This window comes from Zalophus californianus, chromosome 10, assembly GCF_009762305.2.
Source record: "Zalophus californianus isolate mZalCal1 chromosome 10, mZalCal1.pri.v2, whole genome shotgun sequence".
NCBI lineage: Eukaryota > Metazoa > Chordata > Mammalia > Carnivora > Otariidae > Zalophus > Zalophus californianus.
Genome location: NC_045604.1, coordinates 104,580,397 through 104,603,179, shown reverse-complemented (window position 1 = coordinate 104,603,179; position 22,783 = coordinate 104,580,397). Strand labels below are relative to the sequence as shown.

The window sequence follows — 22,783 nt, the reverse complement described above, 5'->3', positions numbered from 1 at the left end:
AATTGTATAAAGCCCCAAACTGAACAGTGTTCTGAATTGATCCTGCATAGAGTTGGAACCATCCCCTCCCTCATTCTGAACACTATATTCCTTTTAATACATCCAGACCCCAGATTTGCATTTTGATCAACCACATCATAGTGTTGCTTATAGTAAGTTAGCAGCCAAATAAAACACGTAACTCCTTTCACAAGTGCTGATTTGAGTCCTGTCTCCCCTGTGCCAGAGAGGTAGATCTAAATATAGGAAATCTTTATACCTACTGGGTTGCATCTTGGGAAACTTAACACATTTTTCCAGCCTGTGGAAAAATGTTGGATTCTGATTCTGTGTCCCTGGCATGGAGGGCCGTGTCTAGTGTGGGGATTGCGACTCAGAGCCTGAGCCACATCGTGCAGTCTGAGTCTCAGCTCATCGCTCACTGGTGGGGGGGCCTTGGGCAAGTTACTTAGCCTTTACAAGCCGTGGTTTCCTCATCTGTGAAATGGAGGTAATTAATACCAATACTCCCCTACTTGGAGGACGTTGAGTTAGAAGACTTTAGTGAGATCATTAATACAAAATGCTTATTATTAGCACAGGGCCTGGGAGCAAGCACACCTCAGCTGCCGTTCTCGTGGTGATCATTCACTGCTCCTTCACTTCCTCATTATTTTTAAAATGCTGTTTCTCACCCAGAACCCTCCTGGCCTCCTCCTCATCTTAGAGGTGCCCTCAGCCTGAGACACGCTTCCTCTGCTCTCACCTGTCCACGCTCAAAGCCTCTGCAGCATCTTTGATGCGCTCCTTCTGCTGTGTCCCCTGGGAGCTCCTTTTGGCGAATGTCATTGAAATTCACTTTAGAGGCGCCTGGGGGGCTCGGTCGGTTAGGCATCCGACTCTTGATTTGGGCTCAGGTCGTGATCTCAGCGTCTCGGGATCGAGTCCTGCATTGGGCTTCCACACTCAGCGCGGAGTCTGTGTCCCTCTCCCTCTGCTCCTCCCCCCACCCCCGCTCACCCTCTCTTTCTCTCTCTCTCTCTCTCTAACTCAAAAGAGTAAATATCTTAAAAAGAAAAAAGAAATTCACTCTAGGGCCCACCTTCTGTTGGGCTCTTTGCATTATAATTTCTGGCATTTTGGCTGAGACTTTACTCCTTCATTTCTCTGTCGTCACTAGCTTCCTCCTGCACGCTCCATCCTCTTCTCTGGCCTTCACACCCCTGCTGGCCCTTCCCACCCGCTCAGAGCTCAGAAGCCCACTGGCCTTCCGCACCCAGCGCCACCTCCCTCTCTGGCTCCATCCCTGTCCCTCCCTGGCCTCCATGCTGCCCTCCAACCACACGGCCTGCCTGCTCCAGGCCTTTCCTCCTTGTGCCCGGTCGCCTGTCCTCTGTGACCCTGACCTAGACCCAATCCCCTAGACTGCCAGTTCCTCCACAGCCCAGAGCTGTCACGGAGGTTCAGGGCTGGGCTCGAGGATTCAGCCAACCAAGGTCGGAACCCAGTAGTATGACCTTGGGCCAGTTGCTTGGTCTTCCTGTGGAAGAATCACAGATGCCCCTGAGTTTGAATGAGCCGTAAATGAGAGACGTAGGTAAATTGCAGGGATAATTACAGCATCTGGGAGAGGTCACCACCTTCTTCCTCTAAGAGGTCTTCCCAGAGCAGTGTCGTAGTTTCCAGGGGCTTCCCCCTCCTGTCAACGTATAGAGCACAGAACGTTTTCAGGTTTCAGCCAACACACAATCACATACAGGACCTAGAGCTCCAGGCTCATGGTATATTATTTTACGTCGTTGAAGGGAATTTTAAGGTGTTGGGTTTTCTTATTTTTGCGAGCAAGACTCATAATGACCGCAAGCTTGGGCAAGGGGTCATCAGTCAGTGTAAAGAAATATTTGTGGAATGAATCCAAACCCCGGCCATCAGGAGTCCCCCCTTGAGGCCCCTGGTGTGGTTTCTAGCATGTCTGGCTAACACGGGTTTCTCCTCTTCCTTGCAGCGCATACTCCTGACTGCCTCTACCCAATACCCTAGACCTTGACCACATCCAGTTCAGCACCTTACCATGTCTGGGTCTGTTGTTGTCATTTTACATATCTATGCCCCTTATAATTCCATACAGAACACAGGCGGCCTCTTAGGGCCCAGTAAATGATGCGGTTTTGGCCAGAGGTCCATCTGTAGCCAGGATCCTGTCACTGTCCTGGAGCCAGGGGAGAAACGTAGCTTAAACCGTGTTAACCCACCTGAGTGAGTTAAGGGGAAACAAGAGGGGCCTGGGATGGGCCTGGAAGCAGACCCTGAGAAATGAGGTCCAAGCAAGGACTAGTTAAGAGGAAGCTGGTGCTGGGACACCAGTACCACTGTGTTGGGAAATTTGAGGGGAATAAGCTTTTTCCTTCTTTCTTGCAGAATCTCGCATATGAGATTCCTCCTTGACTGGCCTTAGTTCTGATGGGAAAGGACCCAGTATTTGCCTCTGGAGGCTGCCGTGACAAATCCGCACAAATGGGGTAGCTTAAAAGAAGAGAAGTTTGTTCTCCCCGTTCTAGAGGCTAGAAGTCCGACATCAAGGTGTCAGCAGGCCTGTCCTCCCTCTGAAGGCTCTAGGGAAGAATCCTTCTTTGCCTCTTCCTAAGCTTTTGATGGTCATTGGCCATCCTTGGCATTCCTTGGTTTATAGGTGATTCACTGTAATCTCTGCCTCTGTCTTCACATGTCTGTCTTCTTCCCGTGTGTCTGTGTGTCCCTTTGTCTTCATGTGGCCTTCTTCTAAGGTAGCAGTCATACTGGATTTAGGACCCAGCCTAGTCCATTATGACCTCATCTTAACTAATTACATCTTTGAAGACCCTATTTCCAAATAAGATCACGTAGGTAGATACTGGAGGATTTGGACACGAACACATCTTTTTTGGGGAGACACATTTCAGCCCGCAACAGAGCTTAATGCTGTCGAAAAAAATTGAGTCTGTGGAGAGAAAAAAATTACATGGAAAAGCGGACTTCAGGAATACAGCCCAAAGTTACATAAACCAGATGTGAAAGAACATATCCTGGTAAAGCCTAGAAATAACCTATTTTGTACAATGTGTACATAAACATGTATGTAGGTATGTATTTTTTCCAGATAAAGACTTAAATGTGAAAGAACTAACAATGAAGCACTTAGAGGACAATGTAGGAGCCTACCAGCATAATCCAGAGGCGGATTACTACCACTACCACTGCTACATAAGGCAGTTGGTCAACTGTGAGAGCATGTAAGGAAATACTCAGAACTCACTAGCAGTCCGGGAAATACAAAATAAAGTCACAGTGAAACGTCACCACACCCATAAGACCAGCAAAAATGGTGGTGGGGATGCTTTTGTACATGGTCAGTGGAAACACGAGCGGTTTCAGAAAGCAAGATGGCGACCTTGTTGGGATCCTGATTAGAACAAGGGCAAGAGAGTGTTTCTGTTTTGACACAAGAGGGAAATGTGTTCACTAACTAGCCATTTGGTGATGTTAAAGAAGTGTCCTTAAAATTTGAGGTGTAATAATAGTGTTACGGTTAATTTGTAAATAGTCCTTTTTTTCTTCTTCTAAGGAGGCTCATCCTGAACTATTTATTAGTAAAATGATGTAATGCCTGGGATTTTACTTCATAACAAGCAAGGGGGTCAAGTGGCTGATGGTAGAAAGCAAGGGTCAGCGCGCTTACAGGCACAGACCAAATCCAGACTGCCGCCTGGTTTTGTATATAAAGTTTTATTGGAACACAGCCATGCTCATTCTGTTACATATTTGTTTAGTATGTGTGAGGCTCCTTTTGTGCTCCAGCTTCTGCAGAATGGAGGACTTGCAGTGGAGAACCATGTAGCCTGCAAAGCCTAAAACATCTACTAACTGGCCCTTTGCAGAAAACGTTTGCGAATCCTTGTCCGTAAGGAAGCCAATTTGGCTGCACGTTCATAAAGGTTGACGCTGGGGGGGTGTGCATGCCGATTAGATTAGTCTTCATGTTTGTCTGTGTTTGGATCTTTCCATAATGAGAAGTTTAAAAAAACAAAACAAAACAAAGCAACACGCTTTGACCCAATGTATTCCACCCCTAGGAATCTACCTGTTGGAAATGAAGACATCGATTAATAAGGATACATGTATAAGCATATTGACTAAAATGGTTGAAAAAAAAAATGGCAAAACTGATTGCCTACCACTATGGGAATGCTTGTATAAATCACACCGACCCACACCATGGAATAGTATGCTGTCTCTATAAAGAACGGGCTAGGAAAAAAAAAAAAAAGAATGGGCTAGAATTTTGCCATCCCGCTTGGAGAATTTTTCATGAGATATTTTCAAGTGAGAAAGGCAGGATGTAGAAAAGTCTGTACTTGGCGATCCCATTTCTATAGAACTGTGGCACAATTAACCCCTTTGGTGGGTAGAGGGGTGTGTGTGTGTGTGTGTGTGTGTGTGTGTGTGTGTGTGTGTGTGTGTGTGATGCATAACACATTAATGTGGCTCAAGGTGAACACCATCTACAGAAGGGGAGCACGGCAAAACAGGAAAAGGAAAATACCTATATTTAAGCAGACTACGTGATACGATCCCGTGTGTGTGTGTGTGTTAAGTTATATTCGTATGTACACACGGCTGGCTACATTCCGAAGAGAGGTATGATTTTTAACACAACTGGAAAGGAGTGAACATTTTTAACGCGCTTTAAGGGAATAAAGGAGAATTTGGTTAGAGTTGAAAGATACCAGGAGTGGGGAAAACGAGAGATGAGAGTGACCCCTGCAGACCCGGGCCAGCTAGGGAAGTCTCCATGGAAGGTTCTAGCGGAGAGGGGCGGCTGGATGGCCTTTGGGCCACAGCCGCTCCCTGATCTCAGCGCCTCTTCCTCCTGCTCCCGGAGAAATAATGTTTCCCTGGGGGATGAAAAGCATCCCTTTGTGCAGGCTTTAATTGCCATGTTGTTGTGCCAAGTGAATGAGTGGCAGGCAGGCATAGCAGCTGGGCACAGCCAATGCCAGGCAGCAAAGCCCGCTGCCTTAGGACAGCCTGGGCCAGCTGGCCTGGGAGCGCTGCCCACCTCTGCCCCCCATTGGGGGCCCTGTACAGGGACCGTGGGGCACAGGGGTCCTCGGGGAGCTAGGGAGGAGTCATTGCAGGGAGAGAAAGGGGTGGGGTGCCTGGGAGGGTCTCAGACACTAGAAGTGTATTCATCTCAGCCTCCTTTCCCCTCCCCCTTCCTCCTGTTTTTCAGACTGTCAGCATCAATAAGGCCATTAATACGCAGGAAGTGGCTGTAAAGGAAAAACACGCCAGAAATATCCTTTTGGATGTTGCTTGGAAGACCAACCCCGAGGCGGGTCAAATTGTGGGGACTGAGGTCAGGGCGAGGTGTCCTTGCTCAGCTGCAGGAAGGGGAACCCCTACATTGGCCAGGCCTCCTGCAGGGTTCAAGCTGCCTCAGTGGGCAGCAGCTGGCCTTTGAGACCACAGTTCATCAGGGTGAAGGGATCAAAGCCACCTCCTAGCTCAGCTCTTTACAGCTTACCAAGGACCCCGCCCCTCTTAGGACTTCCCTTTGAGAGATTTCCTGGGGGTACAGGAGGGATTGTCAAAGCACTCCAGACCCTGCACTTGGCCCATAGGGGCCACACGGACCACCCCCTTGGGAACATGATCATCTCCCCTTCTCTGGGCTCGAAAGCCAAAGGTCTCCTCTGCCTTATGCCCCAGCGGGTGGCGGGGGAGATGTGCAGCCATGGACGTAAGATCCACCAGTGTGAGCTGGTTCACGCACAGTCAGCCCCACCCCCACGCCAAGTTTGGCCCCAGGCAGCCACCCTCGTGGGGTGTGGCTTTGGAGGGAAGTGCAGACTACATGCTGGCTGTTGGATCCCTTGGGATCTGCCCTTGACGGATAGAGTCCAAGAGCTGGAGGGTTGACCCCCAAAGTTCCAAAGCAAGGCTGCGAGTGGGGCGAAGCCATTGTTTGTATGTGTGCCAGGGAGGAGCAGGGTACAGCCCGGGGCAAGCGGAGGCTGGGCTTCTTGTGGTGGCGGTAACACAGCTGGGTCAGAACAGCTCATGTGGAAGCCATCCCACCTCAGCCCCTGGAGGAGACCCTCCGGGTATGGTGGCCAGAGGAGCCCTGCCCCGTCAGCAGGATGCCTAGCCCATAGCAGGCCACTGGGAAGCATTGCTAACAGCACGTACTGCTCTTTACTGATGGGTAAGTAGCTTGTCTTTGGTGGGAAGATGCTTTGGTTGGACTTTAGGGCTTTGCTGCAGGCTGGGGACTCTAGAACGTCTCCCAAGTACCCCAGAAACCTGGCCTGACCGTGAGCCTAGTTAGATCTTGCCCTTTTATCTCCAGGAAGGCACAGTCCCCTTGCTTTACCAAGTCAAGAAAAGCCCCGATGACTTTCTCAGGGGGAATGACCTGGTCCTGACCCCCATTCTGCTAAGAATACTGATCCGTCCAATTGAGATATGAAATAAGAGTCTGTTGTCGAGGCCAGTGTGCTCAGGCCACATCACAGCCTTCCAGGGAGGCTACCCGGGGTGATGGAAGGGGCACCACAAGGAGGTTCTGGAATCCAACCTCGGCAGCAGTCTGGCTTGCTCTGGAGCCTTGAGTGGGTCCAGCAGGGCCTCCGTGAGCCTTCGTCCCCGTGTCTGTCAAATGAAAGACTTGGCCGAAGAAGATTTCAAAGGTCTAACGTTCCTGCTCTCACCTTCTGTGAATTTCTCTGCTTCACCATTTCTAGGAAGTGGATAAATGTTAAAAGGTTCAACTCCAAAGAGTAGGGTTTTAAAGCCTAAGGATACCACAAAACATTTATTATTTATTGATTTTTTTGGAAACCATCAGCCCCTCTCAATCCCAGCTGAATAAGCATTTGGAAATCTGACGTCAGAAGTGCTGTTCAGACAGCCATTTATCCTGGGTGTCTAACTGCCCCCCCCCCGCCCCCAGCATGTATCCACTCCCCGAGAGCTAGGGACTGAGTTTTATTTATTTTTTTATATCCCTGAGTGCCTTTTATAGTGCCTGACACGCAGTAGGTGCGTTAAAATGCTTATGAAATCAAAGGACGGAAAGGTCTCCTTGCCTCTCTCAAAGTCGGGGTGCCTGGCTAGCTCTACACCTGCTCCCACTTCCGGTAAAGTAACCAGAGTCTGCCGTAAGAAGTCAGCCCGTGAGAGGGGTTGCAAGCTGTCCATCTCTCCTCTTGGCTTCCATCTAGCCTGAGGGGACTGAGCTTTAGGGGAAACTAGTTATTTCAGAAACCCCTCTAAGGCCAAAAGCTGACATCAGCTTCCAGACCCAGAAGTCTGTGTTCAAGCCTGCCCCCGCCTCGAAATGCAAATTTCAGTTTGGGGAAAGAACTTGTTGATACCTTCCAGCTCAGAAGCAAAACAACATGTGTTCTGGATGAATCATAGAGTTTCTGGCCTGGTCTTTCTGTCCTGAGTGGCACCCCGCTTCTCTCCTGAGCCTTGACAAAGAAGCCTGTAGTTCTGGGAAAAGACCTACACTTGGAGTTGATGGTGCCCAGTTGCTGGGTGTGTGAGGCCCATGTAAGCGCTAACTTAAAGTCACGCTAGACCAGATGGACGTTTATTACATAGACGTTGTGGCAGGGAGTCTGTGGGTGCATTTGAAATTGGATCTCGGGTGGATGTGGCCCCAGGATTCCACATACAGCGAGTTCAAGGTATAGGGAAATGCATGCACCAAGAAGCATAAACCAAGAGGGTTTATGGAAAGAGTGGGGTATAAGAGTCATTTTAAGTTTTGGGGAAATGCTTCCAGTTATGGAATGACTAAATCAGGGGGGATGCAAGGTACAGCATCGGGAATATAGTCACTGGTATTATAATGGTGTCATCTGGTGACAGACCATAGCTATATGTGAAGTTGCCTGATCGCTATGTCAGATACCTCAAATGAATGTGTATTGGGTGCCGACTATACTTCAATAAGGAAATAAATCACAGAAAAGAGCAGAGTGCTCGTATGGAGAGGAGTCAGGTGCTGCTTGGAAGAGGAGCCGAGGTGTCCCCACCAAGGCCAGGGCCCCTGATGAAGAGCTGAAGCCTGCCCTCACTTCTGAATACTGACACTGTAATGTGTTGCTAAAATGTGAGCTGTTATTATTCCCCGAAAGGCCCCATCACACCCTCAGCCAAACCCAGGGGAAGGGCAGAGTCTTCCTCCCATGGCAAAACCCTTATTTCAGCCAAAGCATCTTCCTGCTAAAGGCAAACCAGGACCACCACTGGCCCAGAGCACACTTGTACAACCTGGAAAAGGCCCATCCGTGCCTTTGTTTTCCATGACCCGCCCCCTCACCGTGCATACTGGGCACCCACCATGAGAAAGGGGCACAGACCTTTTGGTCTGTTGTCAACCGGCTGCCCCTCTCTAGCAACGCTGTCCTCTGCTGGAAGTTCTGCCACGTGTTTCACAAACTCCTCCGAGATGGACACCCGAACGTGAGTTTCTGGGACCGCAGGGGATTGCCAGGGGGCCCGGGACCCATGTGGGGAAAGTGGGATCGCCTGGGGAAAAGGGGCGCCGTCCACTCTGGCACTGAGGCAGGGGCAGCTTGCCCTTCTCCTGGCCTTTAGGTTGCTGCTTAGAGGTGGACTTGTCTGTCGGCCTCTCTGCCCACCCCCGCCCCATCTTATGCCAGCCTCTGTCTCCTTGCCCTCTCTTCTCTCATCAGCTGTTCTCTTCCCTCTCCAGGTCCTCAAGGACTCCCTGAGATACAAAAATGAATTGAGTGACATGAGCAGGATGTGGGTGAGTTTGGAGATGCACCCGGGGTCCACCTGCACCTGCTTCTCCTTCCCCAGAGGCCACAGAACAAGGACTGTGGAACGGAATAAATTCATCTCTTTCAGCTTGCTTAGGATTTCTCTCATGACCATCAAGGAGGGGTCAACAACGGCCCCAAACAGTACCATGATATCCACGGTCTTACCTGGGGACCCTAAAGCTGTAGGGAAGTTCTAGGGCCTGGGAGTTTCTCCTGCCAATGGAACCTCACATCGTAATGGTCTCTAGGCATTGGATCCCTCAGCAGTGACTTTGCCACAATTCCTGTGTCTTTCCTTCTGCTGGTCCCATGTGGGTCACAGTACACTGAGAACTGGCATTCCCAATTCTTTTTTTAAAGATTTTTTTTTTAATTTATTTAGTCATGAGAGAGAGAGAGAGGGAGAAGCAGAGGGAGAAGCAGGCTCCCAAGGAGCAGGGAGCCCGATGCGGGACTCGATCCCAGGACCCTGGGATCATGACCTGAGCCGAAGGCAGACGCTTAACCATCTGAGCCACCCAGGCGCCCTGGCATTCCCAATTCTTAATGCCAGTACCGTTTTTTTGCCTTCTTCCCTGAGAATCTAGAGATTCTCAGTGCCTTAGGATGGGGGAGGAGGTAGGTGGTGGTATTGGAATCAGTTGGAAAAGAAGGTTTTTATACACATACACCAGGATCCCTCTAGATTCTGTTGTCCAAGGAGTATGTATATTGACTGTGCATAATCTGCATTTTGAAGACTTTCTTGGGTTGATTCTGTTACGTCTGTTTGCCCCCACTGGTTGAGAGCTCTGGCCCTTTCCTTCAAATTCTTAGTTTTACTCACAGAATGTTAGCAATTGTGTCATCCAGTGTACCCGTTGCTGATGAGAATACAGGCCCAGAGAGGGAAGCAGCTTTTCCTACATCACAGGCTAGTTGGTCTGAACAAAGCTGAGAGTTGTCCCCAAACCTCCCAGGTGCATGTTGGAGAGCTTTCAATTATATCTCTAAACATGGAAAGCTTGAGTCTTCTTTTTTGTTAGAATTTGCCTGGTGTATCTTTTTCCACCCTTTTACTTTTGACTTTTCTATATTTTGTGTCTTAGAAAAGTCCCTTATAAATAGCATTTAGTTGGATTTTGTTGTTGCTTTTTGTCAAGATGGCAGTCTTTGTCTTTTAGTTGTACATTTACACCATTTATGTTTATTATAACGCAAAATATTTTTAGATTTATACCTTCCGTCTTAGTTTGTGCTTTCTCTTTGCCCCTACTGTCCTGTTTCTGTTTCTCTTAATTTCTTGTCTTTTTTGGATTGATTGGGTATTTTTTTTCTCATTCCATTCTCCCCTTATTACTAGTTAGGAGATTTTTTTTTTTTAACTCTGATTTTATTTCTTACCCTTTGGTATGTTATCCAATAATTACAAAATGCATGTTTAGTTTATCAAGAGCTAAAATTCATGTCTTTAGCTGTTTCCTCTATAACACAAAGACCTTAGAATATTTTCACTCCATGCCCTCCCTCTAAACTTGTATGTTATTGTTGTCATGTATTTTAATTTTGGTTTTGTTTTTCTTTTTAGACTATAAGATATTTTATTTTAATTGTTTTATTCTGTGCTCTTTCTTTCTTTACATCTGTATTCTAACATATGGGGTCACTTTTTTGTCTGCCTGAATTATTTCCTTTAGTGAGAATCCCATGGTGGCAAATAACCGATTTTACTTGTTTGGGAATGTCTTTATTTCACTCTCCTATGTGGAAGATACTCTTTCTGGGTGACAGTTATTTTCTCTCAGCACATGGATGATATTATTCAAGATATCCTTCCACTGACTTCTGGATGCCATCATTTCCATGAAGTTGGCTATCAGAGTCATTGTCCCTTCTTAAAAGCAAATCTGGTTTTCCTCTGGCCATTTTAAGACCTTACTACGAATAGGTGCAAATTTACTTGGGATTCTTTAGATGTCTTGAATCTGTGGGTTAATATCTTTTTTTATTGTTATGTTAATCACCATACATTACATCATTAGTTTTTGATGGGTTAATATCTTTTATCAGTTACAAAAAATTCTCTGTCTCTTCAACTGTCAGCTTTGCTCCACTCCATATTTACCCCTGAGACTTTGGTTATGTCAGTCTTTTCCACTCTGTACCCCAGTGCCTTTTTTTTTTTTTTTTTAAGCTCTACGTCCAACATGGGTCTTGAGCTCGTGACCCTGAGATCAAGAGTTTCGTGCTCCACCGACTAAACCCGCCAAGCACCCCCCTCACCCCATGTCTTTAAACCCCTGTTTCATTGTTTTCTACCTGTTTGCCTCTTTACAGCATTCTGGGTAGTTTCAGTAAATCTAGCTTTCAGTTCATTTGTTGTTCCCTTTTCAGCTGGGTCTAATCTGTTGTTAAACCTCTTCATAAGATTGATAATTTTAGTCTAGCTTTTATTTCTTGGAGTTCTTTTTTTTCCCCCAAATCTGCTTGTCATTTTTTATGATTTCTTGTGTCCTGCATGTATTTTGAAACAGCCTCTTATTTACTTAGACAAATTAGACAGCGATCTCATATATCACTTCTTATACTTCCGTTATCTAAAGCCCCTCGAGATCTGTTCCTGCCATCCGTTGTTTTTGATGAATGTTGTTCATGCTGTGGCGTTTCTTTTTGTGCTTATTTTTTACTGTGCATTGCTCATTTTCCTAGGAATCGTATTTGTGGGAACTCTTTCAAGTCAGGTTCCTCCAGAGAGAACGGGCATTTCCTTCCATTGAGATCACTCTAAATTAAATTCTCAATTTAAGGTTTTATGAATTCCAGGCAGAGCCCCTTGAGCTCTGGCTCCTGGGTCCAATTCCCAGAAGTTGTTTTTCCCTCCCTCTGATCATAACAGTGGTTTGAGGTCCTCAGGGAGGACTCTTTTGGTGCAGGCGTGCTGGGATCTGTGTTATTTCCAGTTCGCCCTTGGTTCCTCTACCCCAGGGAAGCAGTCTTTGCCTCTTCCACCAGACTCTTCAATGTGGGCAGGCCAGCGCCCTGCCTCCTATTCACCACCCGGTTCACGTGGTGTGGCAAAACCCTGTCCCCACCAACTCCATCACCCCAGCATTCCACTTACTCACCTAGTATCTGTATGGACTCAGTCCCTGGCCTGAGGATTCCTTAGCCTCTCGTTAGCTCATTAAGGCCTTCAAAAAGAAGTTTTAAATATTTTACCCAATATTTTAGTAGTTTTCAACGGGAAGGTCAACCCAGATACCTAGCCTGACTTGTTATCCAAACTGGAATTCTTTAAGAACCTAGCTTCCTATGCAGTGGTCTCTTCCATTTGGCTGAGAGTTGTGGATATTAGAAACCTTTGTACTTTTTTTTTTAATTAAGACCTAATTTTTTTTTTAAAGATTTATTTATTTGAGAGAGAGCATGCACACCTCAAGTGGGGGGAGGGGCAGAGGGAGAGGGAGAGAGCGAGAATGTCAGGCAGACTCCTCGCTGAGTACGAAACCCAAGTCAGGGCTCGATCCCAGGACCCCGAGATCATGACCTGAGCCGAAATCGAGAGTCAGCCACTTAACTGACTGAACCACCCAGGGACCCCTATTTTTTTTTTTTTAGAGCAAGTTTTAGGTTCACAGCAAAATTGAGCAGGAAGTATGGAGATTTCCCATATACCCCCTGTCTCCAAACACGTGTAGTGTCCCCCTTTATGAACATCCCCTGCCAACATAGTACATTTGTTACAAGTGATACACCTTCACTGATAACATCATAATCACCTGAAGTCTGTAGTTTGCATTATAGTTCACTTGTGGTGTTGGGGCATCGTATATTCTGTGGCTTTGGACCAGTGTATCAGGACATGTACCCATCACAGTGGTATCACACAGAATAGTTTCACTGACTTCAAAAATCCTCTGTGCCTCACCTATTCATCCCTCCCCACCTCCCCCAGCCCTTGGCAACAACCGGTCTTTTTACTGTCTCCACCGTTTTGCCTTTTCCAGAATGTCATGGAATTGGAATCATACAGTATGTAGCCTTTTCACATTGGCTTCTTTCCCTTACTAACATGCAGTTAAGGTTCTTCCATGTCTTTTCAGGGCTTGATAGCTCATTTCACTTTTAGTGCTCGGTAATAGCCCATTGTCTGACTGTACCACAGTTTATCCATTCACCAACTAAGGAATGTCTTGGTTGCTTCCACATTTTGGCAGTTATAAATAAGGCTGCTGTAAACACCCATGAACAGGTTGTGTTTGGGCATAAGTTTTCAAGTCCTTTGGGTAAAAAACCAAGGAGTGCCATTGCTGATTTGTGTGGTAAGAGTAAGTTTAGTTTTATAAGAAACTGCCAAACCGTCTTCAAAAGTGGCTGAACTAGGGGCGCCTGGGTGGCTCAGTCGTTGGGCGTCTGCCTTTGGCTCAGGTCATGGTCCCAGGGTCCTGGGATCAAGCCCCGCGTCGGGCTCCCTGCTCCGCGGGAAGCCTGCTTCTCCCTCTCCCACTCCCCCTGCTTGTGTTCCCTCTCTCGCTGTCTCTCTCTGTCAAATAAATAAATAAAATCTTCAAAAGTGGCTGCACTGTTCTGCATTCCCACTGAGCAATGAGCAAGAGGTGCTGTGGCCCACATCCTCACTGGAATTTGGTGTTATCAGTATTCTGGATCTTGGCCATTCTCACAAGTGTGTACTGGTATCTCAGTGTTGTTTTAATTTATGTTTCCTGGTAACATACAATGGGGAGCATCTCTTCGTACATTCATTTGCTATCTTCTTTGGAGAGGTGTCTGTTAAGGTCTTTGGCCCATTTCTTTAATCAGGCTGTTTATCTTCTTATTGTTGAGTTTTATTTATTTTTTTTTAAGATTTTATTTATCTACTTGACAGAGATATAGCGAGAGAGGGAACACAAGCAGGGGGAGTGGGAGAAGGAGCAGCAGGCTTCCCGTGGAGCAGGGAGCCCGATGCAGGGCTCGATCCCAGGACGCTGGGATCATGACCTGAGCTGAAGGCAGACACTTAACGACTGAGCCACCCAGGCACCCGTGTTGTTGAGTTTTAAGAGTACTTCATAGGTTTTGCATAACAGTCCTTTATCAGATGTGTCCCAGTCTGTGGGTTCTCATTCTTTTGACAGTGCTTTTTCCAGAGGTTTTTTAAATTTTAATGAAGTCCAGCTTGATGATCAATTATTTCTTTCATGGAGCGTGACTCTGGTGTTCTATCTAAAAAGTCATTGCCGTACCCAAGGTCATCTGTTACCTCCTATGACTTTTATAGTTTTACATTTTACATTGACGTCTATGACCGATTCATCTTTTACTTTTTGATCCTGGTGCCTTTTCATGTGAAATATAGTTGTCTTTGATGATGAGCATAGTTTCACTTTGTCTGCTCTCCGCTACTTCGTAATTTTTCCACGACGAACAAGTACAATGTACAATTCATAAAATACGATTTTTCATAGAAAACTAATACATTAGGAAATAGTCTGATCTCTGGCATTGATATTTTTAACCTCCTCTGATGACCCCACTCTCTTTGGTGCTCCTTGAGGCATGTTTCAGTGGGGTTCCTCTACTCTAGAGGATGTAGATGCACCCAGAGATGTAGAAGTTAGAGCTCATGTGGGAACCACAGCTGTTCTTTGTGCCCCTACCCCCCTCCTCTTTTGTGTGCATCTGGGACTTGCAAGCATCACTCTGCTAATTCCAGCTTCTTCTCAGGCACCCAGGGCATGACTGCATGGGCAGATTCCACGGGAGGTCTTATTTGTCCCCAGCTGAGATCTGGGATCTGTCCCATTTCCATCCCCATCCCATGTAGAATGCTCTAGCTGCTCTCAGTCGGCTGGAGTCCATCTAGAAGAGGTGCTTCCTCTCCTGCACTTAGATAGAAAGAGAGGAGGAAGGAAATAGCCTATGACCAGACTATGATTACTCAGGGTGGGAGACTTAAAATTCTTAAATCAGAAGCCATGTCTAGAAGTCATGCAAAGGAAGTTCTCGTGTTGGTACACAAGATTATACGGTAGGAACATTCATTGAAATATAGCTTATAATAGAAAAACATGCCTGCAGGGCGCCTGGGTGGCTCAGGTGTTAAGCGTCTGCCTTCGGCTCAGGTCATGATCCCAGGGTCCCGGGATCGAGTCCCACATCCGGCTCCCTGCTCCGCGGGAAGCCTGCTTCTCCCTCTCCCGCTCCCCCTGCTTGTGTTCCTGCTCCCGCTCTCTCTGTCAAATAAATAAATAAAATCTTTAAAAAAAAAAAAAACATGCCTGTAACTAAGACATACAAGAGCAGGGAGTTTGTTTGATAAATTATACTATGTACTTAATAAAAATATCTTAAAAATATCACTAAAAATAATGAAACAAGAAAATTTGAGAAGATAGGGAAAAATTGAAGTATATTAAGTAAAAAAATGGACTCCATTTTATATTTTCAAATAAAGGTGGAACACAGGATTTTTAAGGCAGTGAAACTATTGTGCGTGATACCATAATGGTAGATACAGGACGTTATCCATTTGTCAAAACCCATAGAATGTACCACACCAAGAGTGATTCCTAAGGTAAACTTCACTTTGGACAATAATGATGTATCAGGGAAGGTTCGTCAATTGGAACAAATATCCTACTCTGGTGTTGATGTTGACAGTGGGGATGGTTTTGTACACATGGGAACAGGGGGTATATAGGAGATCCCTGTACTTTCTGCTCAATTTTGCTGAGAACCTAAAAAATAACATCTACATTATTTTAGGGGTGCGTGGCTGGCTCAGTCAGAAAAGCTGTGACTTTTTTTTTTTTAAGATTTTATGTATTTATTAAACAGTTATTTTTTTATTTTTTTCAAGATTGTATTTATTTGAGAGAGAGTGAGCGAGAGAGAGAGAGAGAGCAAGCACGAGCAGGGGAGGAGTAGAGGGAGACGGAGAAGCAGACTCCCCGCTGAGCAGGGAGCCCCATGCGGGGCTCGATCCCAGGACTCCAGGACCATGACCTGAGCCAGAATCAAGAGTCGGATGCTCAACCGACTGAGCCACCCAGGCGCCCCAAGCATGTGACTCTTACTCTTAGGATCATGAGTTTGAGCCCCATGTTGGGTGTAGATATTACTTAAATAATAAAACTTAAAAAAAAAAAAAGTCTGTTTAAATTGAAAAAAGATTAAATAAAATAACATTTTTTACTCCATAATGTCTGCCATGATTCCATCTGGTGTTTAGATTAAGGGTGATTTGTTTGTACCTGCGTTTGCGTGCATCTTCCAGAATTTTCTACAATGGCCATTTGTTATTTTCAGTATCAGAAAAAAATATATCTATTGTTAAAAACAGAAGTCCTGGCTGTCAGTCTCTCCCCCAAATGTTAGTATTGATACCCTGCTTTCTTTTCTTTTCCCGAAAGGGCCACCTGAGCGAGGGGTATGGCCAACTCTGCAGCATCTACCTCAGACTGCTAAGAACGAAGATGGAGTATCACACCAAAGTGAGTCTGCCAACGGTTCTGCACACAGAGCCCCCCACCCGCATCCCTCCCTCGCCCCACCTCCCCACCCCGGCCACCTCTGTGGGCCAAACTCTCAGGTCTTTCTGGGAATAAGGTGGCCCGGGTCCCTCAGGGAGTGTTTATACCACATCCAGTGAGAGGAAGGTATTTTATAGGATGGCTGCAGTGTGACTCGGGACTGGGATTCTGGCCCACATTTTCCACACCTTTTTATTCCCCATCTTGCAGAGAGGACCCCTATCCAGTAGGCTGCCTTAGGAAAATGTTTCAGAAGCACTGCCTTGACTGTGAATAAAAACAGTCCCTTCCTTTTATGTAGTGAGTTCTCACACAGAAGCTTCTTTGCATCCATCTGTGGCCTTAGACGGTCTTTCTAGTGCACCGGATGCAGGTAAAACCGTCGTGCTGGGTAACCAGGTGGCACGTAAGGATACGTAGAAAGGGTCTGCTCGGCTGGAGTGCCCGGGTCCGTCGGGGGGAGGAGGTTTACGTACCTGCGGCACCGTGTCACAGTGCGAAGCTGTCCCACGAGCCTGTAAAAGGAGCCAGAGGCCTTCTGAGATGATGTGGGACTGTGGCGTGGAAGGGGAAGATGAGGGAAGCGGATCGAGGCAGACGGTGGAGGGAGGGTGTGGATGGAGCAGGGATGGGCAGGAATGGCCTGGAAGCAGAGCGGGGAGCTGGCATTGGAAATGGGGAAGGGAGGAGATTTACCTCTTATGGACTCGGGGGACGGGGGGTTTCTGATTCACGGAACCCACCCTGCTGTGCTAGCCATTCCTACTTACTTAATCCTCACCGTGACCCTAGGAAGGCGGTATTCTTATAGCCCAGGAAAATGAAACTGGGAGCGTGCTCGAGTGTCTTGCCTTGTCACGCAGCTCCTTGGCAATGAGGTGGGACTTGAACCCAGGCCTGTAGGGCACACAAGCCCCTGCTGCTCAGTGGCCACCCTTCCCTCTGCTTGTGTAGAGCCGGGTGCTTGCCGCAGCCCAGAACTGGGTTAGGTTCTGAAGAGAGAAAGGTGAAGGGACTTTGGCCCGGCCTCCAGGAGTCGTATTTGCTTGGGAGACAAGCCAGGCAAGTCCAGTGAGGACCAGAACTGAGAGATGCACAAGATGGTACAGGAGCTTGTAATGCGGTGCCGTGCCCAGACACCGGCCACCCAGGTAGGCTTCTCAAAGCCAGGACACCTGAGCTCACCCCCAGCTCAGTGGCTGAAAGACCAGCAGCCTTTTATCATCTCTCACACCTTCTGTGGGTCGGATGTTCCAGAAGGGCTGGGCTGGGCAGTTGCAGGCTGCAGGTCCCCCATGTGGTCCCAGGCCGGTGCTGCCTAGAGCTGGGACAGTGTGGGCATGGCCTGGCGTCTCCCTCCTCACAAAGTCTCAGTGCTTGTGAGGACTCCCTGCAGCCCGGCCAGTTTCCCAAGAGAACAAGGTGGAAGTGCATGGCATTTATAAGACTCAGCCTCGAAGTCACAGAGCATCCCTTCCACTGTCCTACATGGGCTGAGGCAGTCACAGCGGTCCCTGGATTTAAGGGGGTGGGACGGGAACCACACCAGCCAAGGTGGAATGTCGAGGTCACGTCGTAAAGACAGCGTGTCGAACCGGAGGGGCAGCTGGTGTTGGACATACAGTCTGCCGGTCTGCCGTCGGGCCCCACAGTTTGTTTCCTGCCCTCCCTCCCTCCCAAGGAATACACTCACACCTCCCCCAGACCCCCAGAGCCTTGTCTGCCACCTTGCAGGTAGAGGAAAGGCCACTGAAGAAGGGCAGGGCGGCCGTGCTAGGCAGAGGGTCAGCTGCAGACAGAAGGGCTTGATGCCCAGCACAGTCTGGGCTTCCTGAGGAACGAGCCACAGATCCACCTCCGTGTGAGGAACAGGCAGGTGGAGAGTGGGGGAGGGGGTGACCGGGCCGCTGTGTGAGACCATCCTGCTCAGAGTGGAAGATGGTGAGAACCAGATTAGGACGGTGGTCCCCGGGACGGGCCAGAGTGGTGGGGGCTCTGAAGACTGGCAGGAGGGGTGGGGCCCGTGGGAAGAACCTGGGCGATTGCAAGAAGTACAGGAGCCCAGGGAAGCAAGTGAGGCCACGGGTGCTCTGGACTCCGGGCTCCGGGAGGACAGAGGGCAGGTGTGTGTGTCTCCTCATGTCCTTTGTCCTATGCCTGCCCAGCATCTAGCACAGAACAGGTGCTCAATCAGGACTCCTTGCATGAGGGACAGAATGAACCAGAATCTAGATCTGATCAAATAGCGCACAAGGAGGGCTGATCCCGAGTCAAGAGAGAGGCTGGCCCTTACTCTTTTGAAGCAGGAGGAACGGAAGGATAGCTGGCACATTCAGAACGGGGGAGGGAGTGGGAAGCAAGATGCTGAGGGAGATCCAGGGGTGTAAGGAGGAAGGCACGGACCAGGGCGGTGAGGAGCCGGGCCAGTAGCCAGGACCGGGAAGGGGCACTAAGGCTGGAGAACATGATTAAAGGGGACTCCAGCTGTGAGTCCTTCTCCAGGGACATTGGCAGCTGGTCCTCGAACAAAGACCCAGGCTCACGGGGTTTTGACAGCAGTGTGGTGGAAGGACAGGCAGCAAGAAGGGGTAGGGACACCAGAACAGGTCTCTGTAATGTCCAGACTGAGCGAGGAGGTTAAATATGGCCAGAAGGGGGCGCTCAAGGAACTGGCCAGCTCCGAGACAGAGAAACCCCTGGGGTGAGCCTGAGGGCTGGAGGGGGCCAGGGCAGAGGGGAGAGCCAGGAGGTGTGCAGTGGAAGATTTATGTCTTCAGAGCCTAAAGTATTCTCTGTGGAATTGAGACCCCCTTGCCTGGCCACCCATCAGTGCCCGTCTGCACCTTTCCCTTTGCCTTGTGTTCCTGGCCACTCCAGGCGGGCCACACTGGGGAAGAGATGATGCCAATGTGAAAATGGGTTTCCCTTCCCCAAACTCACAATGGCAGCTTCGGGAAGCGGCCAAAGGACAGAGGGAAGCATGGGTGGGGTTCAGAACGTGCTGGGGCTACATAAAGGCGGGACTATCTGTGCCTCGTGGATGGTTGAGGGCCGACCACTGTCACGCCGGGCCTCACGGGAGGGCCAGAGAGCATCTTTAGAAGAATGTTCCAGGACATGAACTGTTAGGGCAGAGCCCTGTCCTGGCTCCCGGATATGGGATGGAGCCTTCACCTCTGATGATGGGTAGTGGGTATTCTCTGCTGCAAGCTGGTCAGGGGGTCTGTGTGCACGGACACATCCCCCGCAAAGGGTGTGGGTAGCTGCACGAGCAGAATCAAGCCTGCTGCTGCCTGAGCCGGCTTGCCTGATGTCAGCTTAGTTGAGGTGCCCTGTCCTGCCTGCATTCCTCTGCCTCCCTTTCCAGAATCCCAGGTTCCCGGGCAACCTTCAGATGAGCGACCGGCAGCTGGATGAGGCTGGAGAGAGCGACGTTAACAACTTGTGAGTGGCTGTCCTCATGCCGGGGACCCAGCAGGGAAGAAAGCTCGATGTTGTCACACAGGGCCTGATGGCAAGGGCAGTGGCTGGGGTGGGGCCAGCTAGTGTTGGCGCCTCATCCAGAATCCTTCCAGGCTGCCCCGGGTTCGATTCTCGGTGTCACCCGCTGTCCTCCCCACCCACCCAGCACGGCACCTGCCCTCCCCTAGCCGCCACCATCACTGTGGAATTCACCCTGCTTGATCTTCAAATGGCCTTGAGACCCACGTGGGTGGGGGCTGAGGATTGGGTGTGGGGGGTGGGCATGTCTGTGCGTGCACGCACGTATGCACTGGGGACAGAGACAGCAACACAGAGCAGGGCGGAGGGGACAGGTGCAGCGCTGGCCTCAGGCTCTGGAACATAAGCTCGCTCTCCTCTTGTGTCCAGTTTCCAGCTAACAGTGGAGATGTTTGACTACCTGGAGTGTGAACTTAATCTCTTCCAAACTGGTGAGTCTCTCCCTCCCATCTGGCCCAGGCTCTCCTGGGAATTGCCTAATTCTGAGCTTTGTTCCCGGCTTAGACCAGCCATCCTACCCCCTTCTCCCTACAAGGTTGTGCAGCACAGGTCAGGAAATGGGAATATCCACACCCTATCTCTGCTCTCCTCGTCCCTGGTGCAGGGAGGGGCTGGAGCTCGTGGGTGTTTTCAGAGTCGGTGATTTCATTCTGAGCAGAACGACCATGCTCCCCACCCTGCGGGCCTCCCTCTGGAAGCCCAGGCCTCCCAGAGCCCAAAGACAGGTCCGACCTCTTTGATAACCTTTGGACTGTGGCCCCCAAGCTGGCCGGTGCTTTGTCTGCCACTCAGCTGGGTTGGCACTCGGGACGGATTGCTGCTCAGGAGGAGGGGCTGCTATGTGCCGTTTGGTCGGCAGCCAGGGTCGACCAGCTGGTCGAGTTGAGTTGTTGGCCAAGTCCATGTGAGAGGCCCATGAAGCCCCTTTCCACTAGCAAGGGGACTTGGCCGCCCTTCCAGGCTCCCTTCGCTGAGAGTTCTGGTGCCCCCCAGCTGTCAGCCCCCAACGCTTCCCTGACCGGAATCAGGAAGGAAGCAATCCGTTCCCTTCTCTTTGCTGTCCCTTCTTCCCACACCTGCCAGCATGACTCCCCCTTCTCTCCTGGGGAACAGAAAAGCCTGTTTTCTAAGATTCAAGATGCTCCACAACAAGTGCCCAGCTCCGTGAAAGAGTGGATTCCAAGCTAGGAGTATTTATGCACAAGCTTGGTAACCTTCTCAGCGTTTGGACGTGTGGGACCCACTCTTGGGGCTCTGATTTTCTCAGGAAAAACAGACACTCTCTCCCCCTGAATTATACCTTCCTTTGGCATGTAAGCAGCTACTTATAACCGGCCTGATACCAGCCAGCACTGGGCCAGGGCTGGGCCAGGGTGGCAAATGCCTTCGTACTTCGGCCAGTCAGTTCAGTGCTGGATGTGGGAGAGGATCACCACAACCAGTTGGGAACCGTGATTTGCAGGAGAAAGAAGAAGGTCAGTAGAGAAGTAAAAAAAAGAAACACAAAATAGAATCCCTGCCCTTAGGTGTTACCAGCCAGGTAGGAGAAATAGTGTGGATGCATTTTTTAAAAATGTTTTTTATTTTTTTAAAGATTTATTTATTAGAGAGAGAGAGCACGAGTGGGAAGGGCAGAGGGAGAGGGAGAGAGAGAAGCTCAAGCAGACTCCCTGCTGAGCGTGGAGCCCGACTTGGGGCTCAGTGCTACGACCCACAAGATCATGACCTGAGCCGAAACCAAGAGCTGGACGCTCAACCGACTGAGCCACCCAGACACCCTTCCCTGGCTGTTTTTATATGTGTTGATCACTTGTATTAATACCACGGGATGCGGAGCTCCTCCCTGGAATCTGGAACCGTGTCCTACTAATCTCTGAGTACTTTCCTCCGTTCCAGCCCAGTGTCTGGTATGTAGCAAGTGTTCAACAAAATTCAAGAATGCGTGCTTCAGATAAACAGCAAGGAGGAAAGGGCAAGGGAACAGTGCTCATAAAACGGTGTCAATATCCAGCCCAGTGCTGTGGGACTGCGAGGAGTGAATTGGCCACTTTGAGTTTTCTACGGGGGAGCAGCTACCCCAAGTCTTGGCACAAACCCCAACATGGTTAAATGGTGGTGGCTTTCTTGCCCCTGAGCGAGCATTGATTCGGAATCAAGAGCCCTGTACCACTCATCTCCCCGTTCCCTGTGCCATCCCCAGTTCCCTACTGTGTGCTGCAAAAACCAAAGGAACTGGCATTGGAAGAAGTCTCTCCAGCTTCTCAGTTCTAGTCTGTGACCCTGCAAGGTGCCAGCCAGTACCCTCAGGTGTCCCTGGTTTTCACCTGTGGGAAACGTGGGCCAGTTACAGTTAACATTTATTTCTAGCGCTTGCAATGGTTCTCCAAGTGTGGTCCTCTGGACCAGCAGCATCAGCATCTCCTGAGAACTTGTTAGAAATGCAAAGCCCCTGGTGCCACCCTCGACCTACTGAATCTGAATCTCTGAGAGTGGGGCCCAGCCATCTGCATTTTAGCAGCTGGCTCCCTCCCCGGCCAGGTCTACACCCATCCAGTAGGGTCGCCACTGTCCAATATGGTAGCCACTGTCCAATAGGTAGCGCCTATTTAAATTAATTTAAATTAACATCTATTTAAATAAGTTATAATTGAATAACATTAAAAAGTCAGGTCCTCGGTTGCACTAGCCATATTTCAGGCACCCGGTAGCTCCATGTGGCTACCATACTGAACGGCTCATAGGGACACTTACGCCATCACAGAATTCTTCTGCACAGTGCTACCGACCGATTCTGCTTCATGAGAACCACTCGGCCAGGAAATACAGCTTTCAACCCTAGCTGCATGTTAGAATCACCTGGGGGGCTTTTGGAAACCTACCGATGCCCCAACCCTACCCCAGACCAATTAAAACAGAATGGGAGGTAGGGGAGTTGCTGGGAAACAATAG

At 49.0% G+C, this 22,783-nt stretch overlaps 1 protein-coding gene across 2 annotated transcripts in view; it reads left to right on the top strand.

The window, feature by feature from the left end:
* The window catches only part of HIP1 (huntingtin interacting protein 1), a 149,351-nt gene that overhangs the window by 95,515 nt on the left and 31,053 nt on the right, over positions 1–22,783 (top strand). For both annotated transcript variants that reach the window (XM_027611308.2, XM_027611309.2), the window contains exons 2-7: positions 5,249–5,312; positions 8,351–8,493; positions 8,747–8,803; positions 16,214–16,294; positions 19,701–19,777; positions 20,204–20,265. In XM_027611308.2, the coding sequence (XP_027467109.1) occupies positions 5,249–5,312; positions 8,351–8,493; positions 8,747–8,803; positions 16,214–16,294; positions 19,701–19,777; positions 20,204–20,265 (484 nt within the window). The remainder of the gene's footprint in view (positions 1–5,248; positions 5,313–8,350; positions 8,494–8,746; positions 8,804–16,213; positions 16,295–19,700; positions 19,778–20,203; positions 20,266–22,783) is intronic.